General features: G+C 39.7%; 1 protein-coding gene across 1 annotated transcript; it reads right to left on the bottom strand.

Annotated features, from left to right (window-relative positions):
- Positions 1-5,010: 5,010 nt before the first annotated feature.
- Positions 5,011-18,957, bottom strand: LOC121504901 (prostaglandin D2 receptor 2-like). The gene is made up of 2 exons (XM_041779995.1): positions 18,908-18,957; positions 5,011-6,485 (listed from the first exon to the last, which is right to left on the bottom strand). Exon 2 carries the CDS (start codon positions 6,396-6,398, stop codon positions 5,289-5,291), a length of 1,110 nt encoding a protein of 369 aa, XP_041635929.1. The 5' UTR covers positions 6,399-6,485; positions 18,908-18,957; the 3' UTR covers positions 5,011-5,288.
- Between the last annotated feature and the right edge of the window lie 1,196 nt (positions 18,958-20,153).

The raw sequence follows: 20,153 nt of genomic DNA, 5'->3' as shown, positions 1-20,153 counted from the left end.
ATGAGCCCAGGCACGGTATGGATGGCCTAGTGTGAGTGCGCCCTGAGTAAGATTCTAGCTAAATTTCTGCTAGTTTTTGTTATTTATTTTGTGACTGATGCTAAGCAATGGTTATTCAGCAACCTATAAAACTGTTCATTTATTCCTAATGTTTTACCTTGATTAGTTTTGGAACTAAATGTAAACTCTTAACTCTAGTTAAGGAAATTATGTTGTTTTATTTTGAAAGTAAGCATTATTGTTATTTGTCAATGTATTATCTGTGATATTGTGAATGAAGTAATGTTGGAAAATCAGAACAAGTGCAGAATGACATGAAGAAGATGCTTTTATTTTGAATAATGACTATTAAACTCTGCTGAGCAAGGCTGAACTGCCACTTTTCGCCCACTTAAGCTGCCTTTTGCAGTTAAATGCCCCTTATTCCCCATTTTGCCACTCCTTGATGCTTTTTGCCCATTTTAGTCACTTTTCACTCATTTTTTTCCCACGTTTTGCAGACCACTTTGGGACCATCTTTGCCACATTTTTCTTCTTTTTTTGGTCATTTCCCATCCATTTTTGCCACTTTCTTCCAGTGTTTGCCGCTTTTAGCCCATTTTTGGGCACTTCTTTCCTATTTTTCCCACCTTTTTACTGATTTTTTCCCCAGTTTAGTCACTTTTCACTCATTTTTTGCCATGTTTTTGTCACTTTTGGACCATTTTTGCCACCATTAACTCATTGTTTGTTCATTTCCCACCCATCTTTGCCACTTTCTGCCCATTTTTGCCACTTTCTGTCCCAGCGTTTGCCACAGTTTTACCATTTTTGCTATCTTTAACATATTCTAATTGCCACTTTTCACCACTTAGGTTGTGGTTCTTGCGTTTTTCAACAATTTAGCTCTGTGGTTGAGCAGGGTTGAGTAACATTGTACTAGAGCAACAGTGCCACCCAGTGGAGATATATGTCTGTATATTTTGTTTTCTGTTGATGTGACTGAGTTTATTCCTTAATCAGCTCAACACAGCATAAATGGAAGTGTACCGTCCCCTAAATCCATTGTTAAAAATCCTTCACAAGTGACAAAAATGGGCAAAAAAGCAACATCAAGGTGGCAAAAATGCGCAAAAAGCTGTAAAAAGGTGGCAAAACTTGGACAAAAGTGGCGTTAAATGGCAAAAGGCAGCTTATATGGGAAAAAGAAAATGGCAAAAGAAGTAGAAAAAAAGAGCAAACAGCCAAAAGCAGGACAAAAGTGGCAGAAATGGGCTAAAATCAGCAAAAAAAATTGCAAAAATGGGGGGAGAAAGTAGAAAAAACAGGTAGAAACTAGCAAAATAGTTGGGAAGTGTCAAAAAAATAAGTAATGGTCATGTGGCAAAAAACTAGCAAAAAAAACAGTCATAAGTGACAAAAACGGGCAACAAAGCAACATTAAGGTGGCAAAAATGGGCAAAAAGCTGTAAAAAGGTGGCAAAACTTGGACAAAAGTGGCATTTAATGGCAAAAGGCAGCTTGTAAGGGGGAAAAGTGGCAGAAAATGGTAAAATAAGTAGAAAAAATAGCAAATAGAAAAAAAGCAGGACAAAAGTGGCAAAAATGGGCCAAGAACAGCAAAAACTAATGATGACTTGCATCCATCCCACCCATCTGGGTATGTGGGCTCCTGCTGTCATTGTATATTGATGTATGGTTAAAATGATGAGAAAAAATAGACGCGATAATATAAGGAGGATGTGTCGTGGGGGAAGAAGCGGAGAACGGAGGACTGGGAAAAGTATAATGATTTCCTTAAGATAATGATCAGTATCCAGACTGGGCTTCTGTCCACTGACGCTGGGGTGGTGTTGAGTAGCAGAGAAAGGAGCTTCCCTTGTTGGATTATCTCCTTTTGGATCTGGGTGAGATCGTCTCTTTTTTTGTAATTTCCTGGTGTACCAGTGTAGTGATCCATCGCAATTTTTTGTTTTGTTTTTTGTGCTCACGAGGAGATATTCTGTTTTTCCTGTGGACTTGAGTGTGTTTGCATGCGTCACGGACTTTAAAATGACCTAAAAACTGTTTAAAAGAGCTTGGTTGTGGTTGTGTTGTGTTTTTGTTAGATTGGGTCTTTAGTTTATTTTGGGTTTATATAGACTGATAGTAAATCTTAGGTTTCGTTGCAACTTTTCATTTAACTTTACTCATGATGTGTGCACTCGTTCTGGTGGAGGTGTTAATTAAATGTGAAACGCTTTGAATTTATGATGTTCTCTGGAGAGCTTTATTGATTATATTTGTTCAGAGTTGTTGTTTATTTCATTGTCTAATACTCTTTACATATAAAGGTTTTCTATTTCACTTAAAAGTTCCCCCTTATGTGTTTAACACTCACCCGAAAAAGTTTAAGTGTTAAAACGCCCGTGAAAGTTTAGAATCCTACAGCTATGGAGTCAGCAGAGTGTTGGTGACTCTACTCACCCTGCGGTTATTCACCCTGCTCTGTGGTTTTACGTTGTTCCTAAAATCTTCCACTTTCTTAAAATATCACTTACAGTTGACTGTGGAATTTCCACATTTCGTTTTACAAATGTTTGCAAATGCAGCCTGCATGCTTTATTTTTGTGGCAACAGGTCTGATTTAAACACCTAAAATCAATAATTAACAAGCTGTTATGTTCATGTCGTGTGTGTCACACTTTTTTGGTAAATATGTGAATAAGAACGAGTCCTTTTCTGCATGATGTATATGAAACACTGCATGATTGTCATGGACCAGGATATTTAGTGACGGACTGGCCCTTTAAAAGTCTAATCACCTTTTATATGCCTGTAAAAGAAAGGCCACAGGACCAGATGAAATAATCACATCCTTCTAGAAACATGAAGACAAAATACTAGCATGAGTTTCACATCATCCCCACCTGCTGGTGAAACCAAGAATTACATCTGTCTGTTAAAAACCCTGCTCTTAGAGGAAGAATAATTCAAAGCCTGCTGTTTTGATGTCCATTAGCATAAAATGTAAGAGAATAATAGTTTCCTGGTTAGCTTAGGGCTTTTTAAGAAAATCTTGACTCGACTCTGATATGGGCAACTTGAAAAGGTAGGGTTTAATTTTAAAGCCAGTGCTGGCTGTGAAGTAGGCCATGAACCTGCAGTATCTACGACCACTTTTACTCATCTACCAGTGCCTTAGTTATGAATAGAAAATAAACCATCACATCCATTTTAGCACCTGTCTTTTGCTCTTAACAGTTTGCTGTCACTTAAGCTAAGAAAAAAAAAAAAAATGAAAGGAAACAAAGGCCCGACTGTGGTTGATTTTCACAAAAGAGGAGTCACGTTTTAACACCACAGAGCTTTTTCTCTTCATTTAAATGTTGAGAAATGTTACACCAAAACATGAAAAGTAGAGCAGGTGTAGACAGGTGTACAATAGTTGAGACTCATTCTTTTTTAAGGCCAATGTGTGCAGATACAGAAGTATAAAGAGCACAGTTTACAAGAATGAGCATGTCAGCTCCTACAGCTACTAACAGACTGCCAGTGAGCCTGTTAGACCAGTCAATACTCTTTTATGTCATGTAGCTCTCATGAAGTATTTAAGGATGTAGTAATGACTGCTGCCCTGTGAACATTTAGGTTTCTAAATACAGGAAGTTGTGGCTGGGTGTATTTGGGTGCCAATAAATGGGTCTCGTAGCCACACTTTTCCACTGTAAGCTCAGAGGTTGAGTCACATGGGTGTGGGTTTAGGTTTAGTCAAGGTTTTGGTTGGTTCTTTGAGAGCGGGGTTTGAAAAATTTGAGGTCTACAACTTTGTTTCCTGTATTCTACCGTACTTTTATGCACTTCTTTATCATGAAGTCTTTCTTATGAGAATGAAAGCACAAAAATAATTGTTTAATTTAAACAAAAGTATAAATGTTAGACTTTAACATATCTCATACATTTTTGCACAGGGTTCCTACACTTTTACACATTACATTTAAGACTTTTAAAGACCTGAACTGAGAAAAATAGACAACACTTTCTGCATTATTGTTTTGCCATTTAATTTTTTTCTACCTTTAATCCATCCTTGCTGCTCAGTGATGCACTTTTGCATAGTTTTGACACCCGATGAGTGATCAGAAAGCATGGCATGCAATAAAGGGCTTCTCCACTCCCACTGTCACTATAAATAAGCCAGTCTCTTCCCAACCCTATGTAAAAAAAACCTCAATGTTCCCTGCTTTCCTCTCTTCCAACATCCTCATTTTTTACTCTGACCCTGCTTTCTTCTCATCCATCCTCATCTTTCTCTCTGTCCCTGCTTTCTTCTCATCCATCCTCATCTTTCTCTCTATCCCTGCTTTCTCCTAATCCTCCGTCTTCATCCTGCTCTCTTTATCTAATCTTCTCCTCCATCCTTATTTTGCTTCCTGTCCCTGCTTTCTTCTAATCATCCTCATCTTGCTCTGTATCCCTGCTGTCTTCAAATCCATCGTGTGCAGATTTTTAACTCAAATAGAATTGAAATACCATGTGCTAATATGTTGAGATTTAAAGCCTAGCCGAATAGTACTACCAAATACCCACAAATATTAAACACCTATAAATGTTTTCACCTGCAAAAAAATGGTCTGAGGGTTTAGTTGCACTTTAGATAATGGCGTTACTGGGAGAAAGGAAACTGGCGTTCAGAGGGTGAGCAGCACTTAAAAGAGCTGTTTAGTAAAACAGGTTTATTTGTGAACAAAACATCAGTACTTGGTTTGCATGACAAGTTTTGGTTAATAATACATCACAGTTTCCTTTAAAGGTATGTTTTCAACAAAACAAGGGAGAGAAGCTGTTAAAAGGATGCAGCAAGCCTCTTAACTCTGTAAAACACTCCTCAAGGCTCTTGTCTTCCTCCATCTGGTATCTGGTAGGACGTCTGCAAGACGATCACCTCCACACCAGGTAAACTGGTCAAATCATAGGAGACACCTTTTCATAAAGTGTGAGGATCGTACTCAGTGCATGTGGACATTTTGTAATAAATTGCAGCATGCAGGTCCATATATATACAGCTTTGACCAGTAACATCCCTACACTGTCACTGAGTCCACCAGTGTTCCTACTTCCTGTCCTCATCTGACTTTTGGTGTGTCATTAGAAGTACAGGTCTGCAAACACCCTACACCCAGCATAAAGATGCTCCAAGAGATATTCTTATCTCAGACATCTGTGCAGAGTCCAGGCTTGAGAGAACAACACAAAATAAAAGTCTGTTTTTAGAAAAGCTGCTCCCATGTGGAGTAAAATGCACGGAAAGCCACAGTAACAGGAAGTTATTACATTTCAATCTGAGCTGGGTTGGTAAGACTGTCTCCTTGCCCTTGCTCCTCTTCTTTCACACTCAAGGCATTGATGGAATTTCTCTGCTTTGACAAAATGTCAGTGCTGCTGAGGGAGCGAGCAGTGCTGTGACGCCGGCTCAGCTCTGCCAGATCCTCCGCCAGAACGCTCTCCATCACGGCGCCCAGAGAATGTCTGATTTTATTGCGCAGGTCAGGGCAGCTGAAGACATACAGGATAGGGTTGAGGACACTGTTGAAGAAGCCAATGGTTGCTGCAGTCGGGAGCGCCTTCTTTGCAAAACTATTAGCAGGATGCTCAGTTGGTGCAAAAACCTCTATGGTGATGATTATGTGGTACGGAGCCCAACAGAGTACAAAGCTCACCACCACAGCGATGACCAGCCGAACAAAACGGAAAGAGCGGCGGCAGCCTCTGCGAGCCAAGCGTTGATTCACGGCGGCATAGCTGAAGATTATGATCAGCAGAGGGATCACAAAGGCCAGTAGGAGCCTCATGAAGGCTAGGGTTTCTTTGCGCTGCTTAATGAGATTTTCACGGTCATGGGAATTATTAGGAAGGAGTCGAGCAAAATTGTAATAACACATGATCTTTCCTTTCCAAGGCATGGTGTCACGAAATATGTAGAAGGGGATAGTTAGGACAACAGCCAGCGCCCAAATCACCCCACAGATCCTCCCAACAAGCCGGATGTTCCTGTAGTTCTGGGCCCAGACTGGTCTCAGGACCACTAGGCAGCGGTCCAGAGAAATGGCCCCCAGCAGGAAGCCACTCACAAACATGTTAAGGAAGAAAATGGAGGAATGGATCCGGCAGAAAGTGGTGCCCAGCGTCCAGGTGTTTCCGCGGGCCATGTAGAGAGTGAAGAAGGGCAGCGAGGCGGTGGCCAGGAGGTCCGACGCTGCGAGGTTCAGGATCCAGATGCTGATCACGGAGCGGCGAACGTGGAAGCCGACCACTCCGAGGATGAGGAGGTTCTCTATGATGCCAACAGACGAGAACAAGCCATGGAGGGTAATGGCAAAATAATTCAAAGAGCCGTCTTCGGCTGTGCTGTTGGAGGGGCTGCTGCTGGAATTAGCCATCTTGTTTGGAGAATACAGCTGAAACAAGTGATGTTGTGAAAGGGTATTGTCTTTAAAATGTAGACTTCAGCTTCACACCACAAAGATCTACAACAGAGATAAACAAAAACGTGCAAAATTAGAAAGAGAATTGAGCTTCTTATGGTTGCCCTCTACACACTGAGGGTGGTCTGTAGGGTGAAAGATAAGTACCTTATCCTTCTGAGAACATTTAGTAAAATATAAACTCTGATTGCATATGAAGCAAAGAGTTAGCAGGCCAACCATGTCAATGTCAATTTAGGCAATAGTTCTTTTTTCTGCTGGATCATGCTGAGGTCTGGACTGCAGGCAGGCCAGTTCAACACCTGGAATCTTCTACTGTGAAGCCATGCTACTGTGATGGTTGGTGGTTTAGCATTGTCTTACTGGAATAATAAATCCCCTCCCTTAAAGTGTCTTGAGATAACTACGGTTATGAATTGGCACAAGTTCTGCAGTTGCACCATCTACCCACCCCCCAATCTGGAATAACCCTGACCTCACAATCAACAAAAAAACATTAAACTTCCCCACCTGGAAGAACCATGGAATCACGCACCTTCACCACATCATCCAAGACTCACATTTTGTTAGTTTCCACCTATTAGTCCAGAAGTTCAGCACGGGCAATAATCAGTTCTTCAAATACATTTAATTAAAATCCACCATTAGAAAATCACTAATATCATTACCAACCAAACTCACTCTGCCACAATAAAAAACCTTCTTGAAATAATTGGAAATGAAAAAATACTGTGAAGAATTGACAGCCTCCTCTGCACCATAGATACTTCAATCTCACTCCCAACACTCAAATGCGATAAAAATCTCTCAATCAACACCAATGCTGACTTCTGGACCCAAATCTGTAAAAACAATTTTGTCATCCGTAAAACCACAAACTTACAACTGATCCAGTATAAAATCCTCCACAGAGCACATTACACAGGTGATAAATCACACAAAATGGTCCTCTGCAAATCTGAAAAATGCACCCATTGTTCACTCGACACAACAGGCACCCTCATGCCTGCTTTCTGGCACTGAACTCCAGTCAAACACTTTTGGGTCCAAGTCACAGATCACTTACCTCACATACCGGGCAGCTGCATCCCTTTATCCTCCCACCATTACAACTCAATAATCTTACCTCCAGTTCACTCTCTACAGCTCTGTTGCCAACAAGTCAGTCCTCCTAAACTGGAAATCAAAGTCTGGCCTCAGTGTTGCACAATGGAGAAATCTTCTAACAGAACACAAATCTGTGGAAAAAATGACTACCTCTCTCACCCACACATCAACTGACTTTAATGAAACCTGGTCTACATTCATCAACAATCTAACTCAGACTGTCACCTGATTTCCAATACCATCCCATAACTCATGCTATTATCTAGCCATTATAATAGAATAATAATGACAACTATTATTATCATTATTGGTAGTATTATTACTGTTGTAACTATTAAAGAACAGGATAATGATAATGATATGTGTTCATTATTTTTGCTATTATTAGTATTATTGTTAAGGGTACTTTTTATTATTACTAGTTACAATGATGTAGTTTAACTTGCCTGAAAACACACTCCCTCCTCTCCACACTTTAGAGACACAGACAAGGACCTCAGTTCATTCATTATTAAATATATCTACCTTATAATTATCTACAAGTTATTATTATTTTATTGTTGTGTTATTTTTATTGTTATCATTGAAATAACTATTATGTTATATCTGTATATACATGTACTGTATATATGTGTATATCTATGTATATATATATAATTGATTTTTGATTTTATTAATTAATGTTTTATTTAGTTATTTGTTTTATTTAGTTTTTATGGTCTATTTTTATAATTATGATTAGAATTATTATATAGTTGTTTTTTTCTTTTTCTTCACTACCTCAGTTATGGTATGATCATTACGATACTGCTATCATTACATCATTATTACACTATTTAGCATTATAAAATTTATATGGTATTACTATTATATTATCACTATATCATTTAAATGGTGTTATACCATATGTATTATATTTATAATTTATTAATATATAACTTAGATCACTATTATACCATGTATATTATATTTATACTACACTATTATACAATTTATACAATATTTGATGAAGATGGTGGTGATTATATATTGAAGTTGTTGGAATAGCAGTAAATAATTATGGTAATTTATTTTAAATCAATTATACTCCTACAAACTGCTTTTATCACAGTTGCTATTACAATTTATTATCATTATTTGAACCCCAATAAAACCATTATTGACATAAAATTACTATATTTAATTATGAATTCTGGATTATTATTTCAATAATTGAAAAAAAGCGACTACTATTATTACATTTGTCATTACCAATATTTCTGTACAATACACAACATACAGCCATACCAGTGTTAACACTCATTTTCTCCCCCCTTTATATTTCATTTAATGATTTATTCTCCCTTAAATGTTGTATGTATACATATATATGTATGTGTATGTATATATAAGTATGTGTATGTATATATGTATAAATGTTCATTTCTCTTCTTCATTTTCTTTTGTTCAGTTATGCACTTAGTTTTTTTTTTTTTGTTTTGTTTTGTTTTGTTTTTTTTTTGTTATTGTCCATTAACATACATTGTGTATAATGCATCTAGACTTCATAATTATGCTTGGTCCTTCCTAAATTCTCCCTCCTGGCACCCACCCCCCTTATCTTTGACTACCCTCAGCTGGTTGGATTAATGAAGAGACAAGATGTCCCATATGAGCAGACTCCCTCCCTCTGGGTCTGGGAGTTGCTCAGCTGTACAAAAAATTGTTACAGGTGAACCCACCAGCCGGCTCCCTCCTCAGGGTCAGGCAGTGACTTAGGTTGGACCACCTGAAATCAATATACACTATACTGCCAAAAGTATTCACTCACCCATCCAAATAATTGAAATCAGGTGTTCCAATTACTTCCATGACCACAGGTGTATAAAATCAAGCACCTAGGCATGCAGACTGTTTCTACAAACATTTGAAAGTGAAAGAATGGCTCGCTCTCAGGAGCTCAGTGAATTCCAGCGTGGTGCTGTGATAGGATGCAACCTGTGCAACAAGTCCAGTGGTGAAATTTCCTCACTCCTAAATATTCCACAGTCAACTGTCAGTGGTATTATAACAAAGTGGAAGCAATTGGGAACGACAGCAACTCAGCCACCAAGTGGTAGGCCACGAAAAATGACGGCACGGGGTCAGCAGATGCTGAGGCGCATAGTGAGCAGAGGTCGCCACCTCTCTCCAGAGTCAATCACTACAGACCTCTAAACTTGATGTGGCCTTCTGATTAGCTCAAGAACAGTGCGTAGAGAGCTTCATGAATAGGTTTCCATGGCTGAGCAGCTGCATCCAAGCCATACATCACCAAGTGCAATGCAAAGCGTTGGAAGCAGTGGTGTAAAGCACACCGCCACTGGACTCTAGAGCAGTGGAGACGAGTTCTCTGGAGTGACGAATCATGCTTCTCCATCTGGCAATCTGATGGACGAGTCTGGGTTTTGAGGTTGCCAGGAGAACGGTACTCGTCTGACTGCATTGTGCCAAGTGTAAAGTTTGGTGGAGGGGGGATTATAGTGAGGGCTTGTTTTTCAATCAACTTGACTGGCCTGCACAGAGTCCTGACCTCAATCTGATAGAACACCTTTGGCATGAATTAGAGCAGAGACTGAGAGTCAGGCCTTCTTGTCCAACATCAGTGTGTGACCTCAAAAATGTGCTTCTGGAGGAATGGTCCAAAATTCCCATAAACACACTCCTAAACCTTGTGGAAAGTCTTCCCAGTGGAATTGAAGCTGTAATAGCTGCAAAGGGTGGACTGACATCATATTAAACCCTATGGATTAAGAATGGGGTGTTGTTCATATGCAAGTCAAGGCAGGTGAGCGAATACTTTTGTCAGTATAGTGTACCTAAATGTTACGAGTTCCTGCTTTGCTTGTCTCTTCCTTGTCTCGTTTCCATTGTCTGTATGTATTGCAAGCGTGTTGTCTTTCACTTGTCATGATCTGTTTTGCATCACCTATTAAAAAAATGATAATAATTGACACTAGACAAACAAACAAACATCTGGATGGGAGCATATGTCACCCTTAAACCTCTACTATCAGTGCCTCTCCTGATGTGTAAGCTGCCACCATAGACGCAACCCAAAACCATCAGAGATGATGATCTATGCCAGAATAATAAGCTGGATGGTCCCTCTTCCTTTTTAGCCCAGAGGTCATAGCATCTACTGTATGGTTTTCAAAAAGAATTTTCAATTTATCTGACCACAGAACAGTTCTCCAATTTAGTTTTAGTCTTTTTTAAATGAGCTTCAGCCCAGAGAAGACAGCAGCATTTCTGGATTTTGTTCACATGTGACTTCTTTAATGATACAGCTCTAACTTGCGTTTGTGGATGGCTTGTATGAGCTTTGCAGAGTGAGTTGTTCGGGCGTTGTCTGAGCACATAAAGCTGTTAAGGAGGGCTCATCCCCTGCAGCTCAACTCCCCTTAAATGTGTGAATGTTTTTTAGCACCTTTAATTGTCTCAGGATGTATGCTTCCTTTCTTTTTGGTTGCGATGTGTGGGTGCAGGGTCTGTGCACCAGAGTGACTGGCAAGGAGACTACAGCCCCATCCCAGGGCATTGAAAGCATTTAAAGCTCTTATGCTGCATTCACACCAGACAGGAGTCAAATCATTTGCTTCAAGGAAAAAAAGGTTTGAAGCCACTGGAACAGGGTGCTAGTGCTAATGAGAGGGCCCACGTAGTGCCATTCCTGTGGGCAGGCCTGGTGAAGCCTCATAATGGCAGTCACTGTATTTGAAATGCCATCTGAACCCAACTGTCGTTCAAACTAGTGACAGGCAAAGATGGTGCTGAGGCGGGGCATAGGGGGCTTTCACACTAAGGGCCCGGTCCCAGATCTGAGCACATCTGAGCCTTAAGATTGGTTCAGTCATGGTCACTGTGAATGCAACTGTGCCCTGCACCTGGGCAACTTAGGGAGGTGGTCTTGGGTGCAAACTAAGTGGACTCTGAAACAATTACAGTACAGGACAGAGAGTCATGTCCAGGCCTGCCTACAGATTTGGCTTTGGCTGCTATCAAACCCAGAGGATGGGATTATTGAAGGTATCACTGTATGTGTGTTGGAACAGTAGGATTAGTGCTTGTCTTGGTGCACTTTTATGTCTGTTTTGCAAATTTAGGACCATTTTGGCCAACCTGTTTTAACCTTTAACCTGTTAAACCACTTTAAACACAATCTGCCACTTTAACCCATTTTTGCCACTATTCAACATTGTTCCCCCTGTTAACTCCATTTTGCCACTTCTGACCTCTTTTAACCACTTTTTATGCTCATTAACACTTTTAACCACACTGAGGTATTTGTGTGCCCAATTTGCCACTTTTTTTGCTATTGTTGACTGTTTCAACCCACTTTTGCCACTTTGTAATCCTATTCACCACCTTTTCTGCCAGTTTTTCCCACTTTAAACCCACTTTTCTACTTATTTGCCTGTTATCCATGTTTGCTACTTTAAACATATTTAAATTGTTTTAGAAAAGAGTTTTACATTTTCAAAAAGGCTTTATACTAAATATATATATATATATATATATATATATATATATATATATATATATATAGTTATCACAGGTTAACTTACAATGGACCCTGATTTTGCTGACCTCCATGGGCCCCTGGTTTGGCTTGGCCCCAGAAAGCTCTCCCCCTTTATCCCCCTGTTATGGGTTGCCTTGATCAGTCTAATAAAATCACCTTATGTCTTCATTTGTGGTGTTTTCAGTTACTCTTGTTTTATTTTGGTGACTTCTGGTTCCGTTTCCCTGGGTTATGGCGGCTAACTTCACCCTGCTTCTCCTGAGGTGCTCCCTTTCCCGCGGTGCTGAGGCTAATCACTCACACCTGAGTCCATTCTTCAATTATAGGCGGCTGCATTTATGGCTCGACTCCCCAAAAATTCTAACTAAAGGTTGCGCAGTGCTTTACAGTTGTATCACATGTACTTAAAAACATATTAAAAGTTTACCAAAGTTTGACTCCAAAAAAGCCCCCATTTTCAAAATGGTGGCGTCAGGTCCTTAAAATGACCATTACTACTTTGTGTTCTTCCTAGACCAGGAATACTGGTGCTTGATACATGTTTTGGCCATGTAATATTCTAATTAGCATATTTGCATGATAGATAAGTGATTACAAGTAGAAATATATATTAAAGCAATTGGTTACAAGCATATTTATGCAAAAAATAAATACAGTTTCCCTTAAGTAATTGCATATTTCATCTTTCTCATATCGTTTTGCCGAGTGTTGGTGGTTTCTGTGGTTCATAACAATTCTTTTGATTCCAATAAAGAATAAATTCATTAAAACTGTTTGGTACTGTACATCGCTTTCCTTATTATTATGCAAATGACATTTTCCTCTTATTTTCCTAAATATTTATGCAAATGACAGTCAGAGTATTTTTCAAATCATCAGCAGTTAGAGCATAATTCAAATGTTTTTGGAAAAACTTCATAATGATAACTATTATTTAAAAAAAAAAACCTCAAAATGCACTTTTCCACATGTTCCACATTATTAAGCAGGCCCCAGGTTTCAGCAATGTGGGAAAGAAAAAGGATCTCTGCTGCTGAAAAGTGTCAAATAGTGAAATGCCTTGGACAAGGAATAAAAACATTAGATATTTCATGAAAAATTAATTGTGATCATCATACTGTGAAGAAATTTGTGTCTGATTCAGAGCACAGATGGGTTTGTGCAGATAAAGGCACAATGAGGAAGGTGAAGCTCAAGGTGTAGGATCCTCCAGAGGCTTGCAGTCGTGTATAAACCTACTATTCAGCCACCCCTAACTGATGCTCACAAGCAGAAACGGGTGCAGTGGGCCCAGAAATACATGAAGACTCATTTTCAAACAGTCTTGTTTACTGATGAGTACCATGCAACCCTGGATGGTCCCGATGGAGGAGTAGTGGATGGTTGGTGGATGGCCACCATGTCCCAACAAGGCTGTGACGTCAACAAGGAGGGGGGGAGCATTTTCTGGGCTGGATTCATGAGGAGAGAGCTGGTCGGCCCCATTAGGGTCCCTGAAGGTGTGAAAATGACCTCGGCAAAGTATATAGAGTTTCTGACTGACCACTTTCTTCCATGGTACAAAAAGAAGAACCGTGCCTTCTGTAGCAAAATTATCTTCATGCATGACAATGCACCATCTCATGCTGCAAAGAATACCTCTGTGTCACTGGCTGCGTGTGGTCCCCATCCTCCCCTGACCTCACCCCTATTGAGAACCTTTGGAGCATCCTCAAGCTAAAGATCTATGAGAGTGGGAGGCAGTTCACATCAAAACAGCAGCTCTGGGAGGATATTCTGACATCCTGCAAAGAAATTCAAGCAGAAACTCTCCAAAAACTCACAAGCCAATGGATACAAGAATTGTGAAGGTGATATCAAAGAAGGGCTCCTATGTTGACATGGAATTCAATGAATGATCATTTTGAGTTCTTTACAACCAAAAAAAAAAGTTTTAAAACTGCATTGTGCTTAATAATGTGGAACAGTGCATTTTGAGGTTTTTATTAAAAAAAAAAATTGGTTATCATCATGAAGTTTGTTCAAAAACATTTCAATTATGCTCTAACTGTGGTGATTGCACTTTGTTCTGTTATTTTGATAACTTCCTGTGAACCACCTCCTGCTGCGAGTTTCTGTGGTTCTCTTCACAGAGGCTGGGCGCACCTGCACTGATTGGCACTGGCACCTCCGCACCATCGCACCTGCACGTAATCACTGCAATCACCACACTCTTACTTAAGCTCCCCTCGAGGAGAAAGCAGACGCCAGATGATTCCCGCTCTCAGTGGTATCTAGGCCGTCTCAAGACACACTCACGAGATCTAAGATTAATCTTGTAAACCTACAGAAGGGTTTTTGAACTGTGACTAATTCACCTGTTTTTTCCACCTCTCCCAGTGCCTCCTCGTGCCCTCAGTGTTCGCCCTGCCTCTGCCACGCTGCCTAACTCTCGCACCGAACTCAAGCACAAGGATTCCCTCGCTCACCTGCATCCTCTCACCTCATGTCTCACTCCCCGCACCTGGATTCCCCCCTCCCTCACTCCTGTGTGTCCCTCAGTAAAACCTTTAAAACTGCTTCATTGCCTCCAGCTCTGCTCCTGGGTCCTCATAAAAAGAAATAGACCACAAATCACTACACTAATGGCTGATGACTTGAAAAATATTCTGTCATTTGCATTAATATTTAGGAACATAAGAGAACAATGTCATTTGCTTAATAATGTGGAAAGTGTTGTAAAATTAGTCAAAACAGGGATGCCACGGGAAGGCTCAGTGCTGTTAACCCCTTTCATTTTTTTTTTTTTTTTTTAATATTTTTTTTATAATGTGTTTTTTCTGTGCCTTTTTAAAATATTTTTTAAATCCTTTTCTTATTTATACATATCTTTTTCTAGTTTCTTCAGTTGTTTCCTCTTATTCTGGTTTATTTACGACTAGATTTAACATCAGTCGTCACACTCTTCTCCCATAGAGGTTGATTATAGTGATTCTCACAATTCCCAACTTGACATGGTCCACAAGCAGGCATGCATGGTAGTCCATATGCCCTGCAACTGCACCGTTGTGTTCGGCAGGCAGTTGTGCAATTACAGTGGATCATCTGCAGGAGGCTTTCTGGGGCAGCAGTCTTACTGGTCATAACTGGCAGGAACCGGTTATCCCCCAGTTTCCATCCCCAATCCACTTTGTTCATGTCACCTTCCTTTCCAATCCACACCATGATCTGGAAGTAATCTCTTTGGCAGTGGTATTTGGTTGAGGACTCAGTTGGAGGCAGACATTCTGGGGTAACAAATGATTTAACGGAAACGATTTTCTTGCTAAAAAGGTTGTAGCGCAAAGAGGCAAGTGAATCTGTACTCTTTCCACCAAACAACACTGCCATTGTCTTGGTCCCACGGTCCTCTATGACATTGCTTGCTTGATGTGGGAGCAGAAACACATTTGCACAGGACTGGATGGTTGATTCACCATTCACAATTTTCTGGGATGCTGACTGTAAGTAGTCAAGGATGAAGTTTGTTTGAGCAGAATGGTTTACACTGTGCTGCCAACAACATGTCAATGAGGCAAGCAATTTCAAATGTCAGTATTCTCTTCTACCATCTTCTGAATTGCTGGAAATTGTGAATTTAGTTTTGTTGGGTTTAGTATAATGCCACCTTTATACTCAAAAACATCTATAGAGGATGCATTACATATGTATCACCTTATTCAAATGGAAATGAGTGACCATTTTAGAGGGTTCACACACAGGCCTCTGTTCGGGCTAATTCAGAGTTGTTTAAGATCAAAAGTTATACAACTCCAATTTAAGTTACTTTTGGGTGCAATAACATTTACATTGAATGTCAGGTCTGTGCAATTTAGACAAGTCCAATAGTTTTATAGACCCGGAAAACATGGGGTTAGACACCAAGACTGGCTAGGTCAAATAATGAAGGAGTTAGGATATTTTAAGGGCTTCCTGCCCATCTTGGACGCCATCTTGAAAATTACAGTTTTCTAGTGGTCAAACTTCGGTAAACTTTTAGTATGTTAATAAGGACACCTACTACTGCAAAAACATCTGAGAAACCTTTTGTTAGAACTTTTTAAGGATTAGGTGGGGGTTTTTTTTCATATATGCAGCCACCTATTAAGCTCCCCTTGAAGAAGGCTGCAGTCTCATGCCTCAGCGCCAGAGAGTTGTCTACCTCTCACAGAGGTACTTTGACTCGCTCAGGCTCACACTCTGGATTAATTGAAGTAATTTTCCAGGTTTTTGTGACCAGTGTTTAACCGTGATTCTCCTCTTCTTTTCCAGTGCCTCACTCCTGCCTCACGTCAGCCCCAAACCCCGCGCACCCTCTCACTGTATTCCCCTCACTACTCTGGACTTGTGGACCCCCCCCCCAACACACACACACACTTCATTATTGTCAATAAATCTGTTGAAACTCGTCATCCTCGTCTGCCTTTGGGTTCAACTCCCCACCACATCTAACATCATTCTTAGTTTTCTCTCACATGCTAATTTTAACTTTTAACCTTTATGATTAAAGGTTAAAGGATTTCATCATCTATTTTTGTCACATGATAACACGAAAACAAGGGCACATTTTACACAGGAATTACTCAGTGTGGAAAGTGTTATTTTTAACCTTTGGTTCTGTTTTTCTTTGATGTCAGTCTGCCAAGTAAAACACTTTTTTTCCACCTGCTGCAACTTACAAACCAGTTCTTGCTCTTTTCACCTATTGTTGCCTCTGTTGACAGATTACTGCCACTATTACACCTTTTTATTCACTTTTAATGCCCATTTTGCCCATCTTAACCACATTCTATTTGTTATGCTCATTTTTGCCACTCTAAACCAATTTTTTTTCCCACTTTTTGAACCCTTTTACCACTTTTTGTGCCTCTTTTTACCACTTTAAATTTAAACTTTTTTTTTTGCCACTTAGAGCCATTTCTGCTTGTTTTAAACTCCCATTTCACCCCCTTTTTTGTCATTTTTCAACCAATTTTGAGTCTATTTTATAGGGAAAGACATGTCCATTTTAAAGAAGGCTATTTACTATGACACAAATGACTAAAAAATAAATTTTTGCTTTAATGAGAGTGGTTATTATTCAGGGTAAATATAGAATATGGTCATCACAGCTTAACTTTACAATGGACCGTGGTTTTGCTGACCTCCATGGACCCCCAGTTTGGCTGGGCCCCAGAAAGGTCTCCCCTTCATCCCCCTTTATGGACAGCCCTATCTGCACATGCTATTCTTGATTGTCCATGGCTGTTTTCACCCACCTTTAAGTACAGTGGGGCCCCCAGTCTCTGGCATCTTTATGATGGGGGCCAGGGGCTGAAAGGTTGAGAACCCCTGCTATATGTAATACAATAAGTTCAACTTAAGTTGAGGTAGTGCAGAAAAAATACCAAACATGAGCATGAGGTTCATTTTCTGAGTGGTTTATATTGTCAAAAGAAAAGTATTAACAAAACAGCAAAATAGCCGTGGACCTCCAAGGGTTAAAACAGCTGATCTGCACGAGGAAGTTTGATGTTCATGGGGCTAATTTCTGAGCAGAACCAGGGGAACTTTACGGTGTTTAATTATTCACAAACTACACAATGGCCAGAGTTGACTCTTGACAAGAGAGGCTGCATAAAAACGAGCTGATTCATAAGTGAGGAAAGTTTCTGTGCAGAGAGTGTGAAAGAGAGTGACAGAAAGGCAGAACCAGCAGACACTGCACTCATTAATGTGATCATAAATGGCACCGGTCTCAAAAAACAGACATCATGAGGGCTCATTTACTATTGTGTGTCGCCCTGGTAAAGTTTATGTTTAGTCAACGCTGTGTATATATAGCCTTGCTCAATGACCAGCCTATTTCACCACAAATGTTTGCTAACTTTTATGCACTGGTGCCCCACTGCAGACCTTTGGTGCCCTACTGTCGGCCTCAGTCTGCCGCTGTGCCCATCTCATTTATCATCATTAATATCCGATAATAATAACTTTTATTGATTGTTGCTGATGGATCTTCAGTGATCAAACTTGCTTTTTCCTATGATTATTTTGCTTGTGTGTCTCCATAAAACTAGTGTTTAATAGCTGCACGTCACTGTTGAATAGCTGTCTATCTTTGCAATCTTTGACTAATACTCAACTGAATAGAACAAGTATTTAAATCATTTGTGTTCCTTATATAAACTGCATTATTTCTGTCTTTTTTAGCAGCTCTCTGGCTGAAATTAAGTTCTGTTTGTTTCTCTTTTAACACCCTTATCTTTAAGATTTGCCACATCCTCCAAATTCTTGCAAAGTTTACCATAAAAGGTGGCATGTCTGCTGTGATAATGTTACCCATGATGCCACTTTACTCACATTTCAACATTTCAACATTTCAACTCTACAGACCTAATGCTCATATTATCAAGGGCATTACAGTTTGTTTTTTTTTCCTGGAAGTTTTGCAAATAGAGAACCAAATCTGCAGACATGTATGTTCATTTTAAAAAAACATGATGCTGATTTGTTTTTTCTTCTCTTGACAGGAAAAAAATGAGTGAGACGGCTAAACTGCCTCAGTTTCTTATGCAGAAACAATCTGAGCTTTTTAAATGTGGTGTCTTGTCCACATAAAAGGCCCTTTTGAATTAAAAAAAAAAAAACAACACTAAAAAATATTCTAATGCACATTTTCCAAGTTTTTAAGCCATAAATGTAACAAGACTCTGTGGACTTGTTTGAAGGAAACAGCATGTGAAGCTGACTCTGTTAATGCAGATCCTTCATGCAAGCATACAAACATCCTTGCAATATAAGTACATATATTTACCTTTTCCTGTGTCCTTGGCAGGTCTCTTTGAGTCCTTCTGTTGTTATAATGCTGAATCAAACTGAAAGAACTGAAGGTTAAGCAGCAATAATAGGAAGTCAAAAAACCTCAAAAGGAACTGAAGTACTCACACAAGACAAACGCAGCTGGGTGTCACACTCAGCCTTATCTAACATTATCTTTAAATTCTGCTGTGTTCTGTAAGGAAATAAGTGTACTTTAGAAAGATTTTATCACAATAATGTGACTTTTTTTGTTTGACTTCTTTCAGGATTACAGAAATTATCAAGATCCTACTGCAAAAACTATGTTTTTCTTCTTTGGTGTCAACAAGCTGTCAGATGACCAAATGCCAAAACCCTGTCAACGACAGCAAGAGCATTCACATACCAGAAATGCTTAAATAACAGGTCAAATATCCACTAATTATAATAGCAAAGAATAATGTGTAATGGTTGTCAACAATGCAGCTCCTCCTTCTACAGAACATTCTACTTTTTCAGTATTTTTGTACATATATTTTGCCGAAGTATCACACTTTAAACCACACTGTGTATCTTACTACTATAATTAACAGTGTGTCTGTCTTGGTTTGCACGCCATGCCGTTGCTCTAATTGTTCTCAATACTTCTCAGAAGACTTTTTGGGTGTACTGGGTCGAAACTAATGCCATAAAAAGATCATAAATATGTACAGATTTTCTTTATTTTCCTGAAATGTTGCACCAAGTTATCATTCATGGACTTCCTCTTTTTCTTCTCTGACTTATTGGTGGTTTGCAACCTTTTTGCAAAGGTGCATACGCCACCTACTGTGCAGGAATGTGCAACCTCAGGATGACACACTTCAGGGGAGGACTTCCCCAGTACGGTCCTTTTTGCTCTTATTTCACCACTACAGGTGGCTTTCGTGGCACCACTCCTTCCTCTTTGTTGGCCTATTTTGTTGTAAGGTTGCCCAAGGTTTTGTGGTACTGCTGCTTCGAAGTTGCTTGCTTATTTGCGTGCTACCGCTCACACTTCACATCACCACCATGCCATGTGAGTGTTTGCTCTCAAACACTCACTAAAACAAAAACACCACAACAAGCTCTCGAGCTGCCTACGCCACAGATAAGCTTCTTCATCATTGTTTCATGAGCTAACCTTGCAAAGCAGATGGGTTTGCCAGAATCCATCTCTGTCATCAGGCAAATCCATCTTGAAAAGCTCCAGTCGATTGGTGCCGGCACTGTTCAGACCAATC

The sequence above is a fragment of the Cheilinus undulatus genome, linkage group 22, assembly GCF_018320785.1.
Source record: "Cheilinus undulatus linkage group 22, ASM1832078v1, whole genome shotgun sequence".
NCBI lineage: Eukaryota > Metazoa > Chordata > Actinopteri > Labriformes > Labridae > Cheilinus > Cheilinus undulatus.
This window is presented reverse-complemented; position numbering and strand designations above follow the sequence as displayed.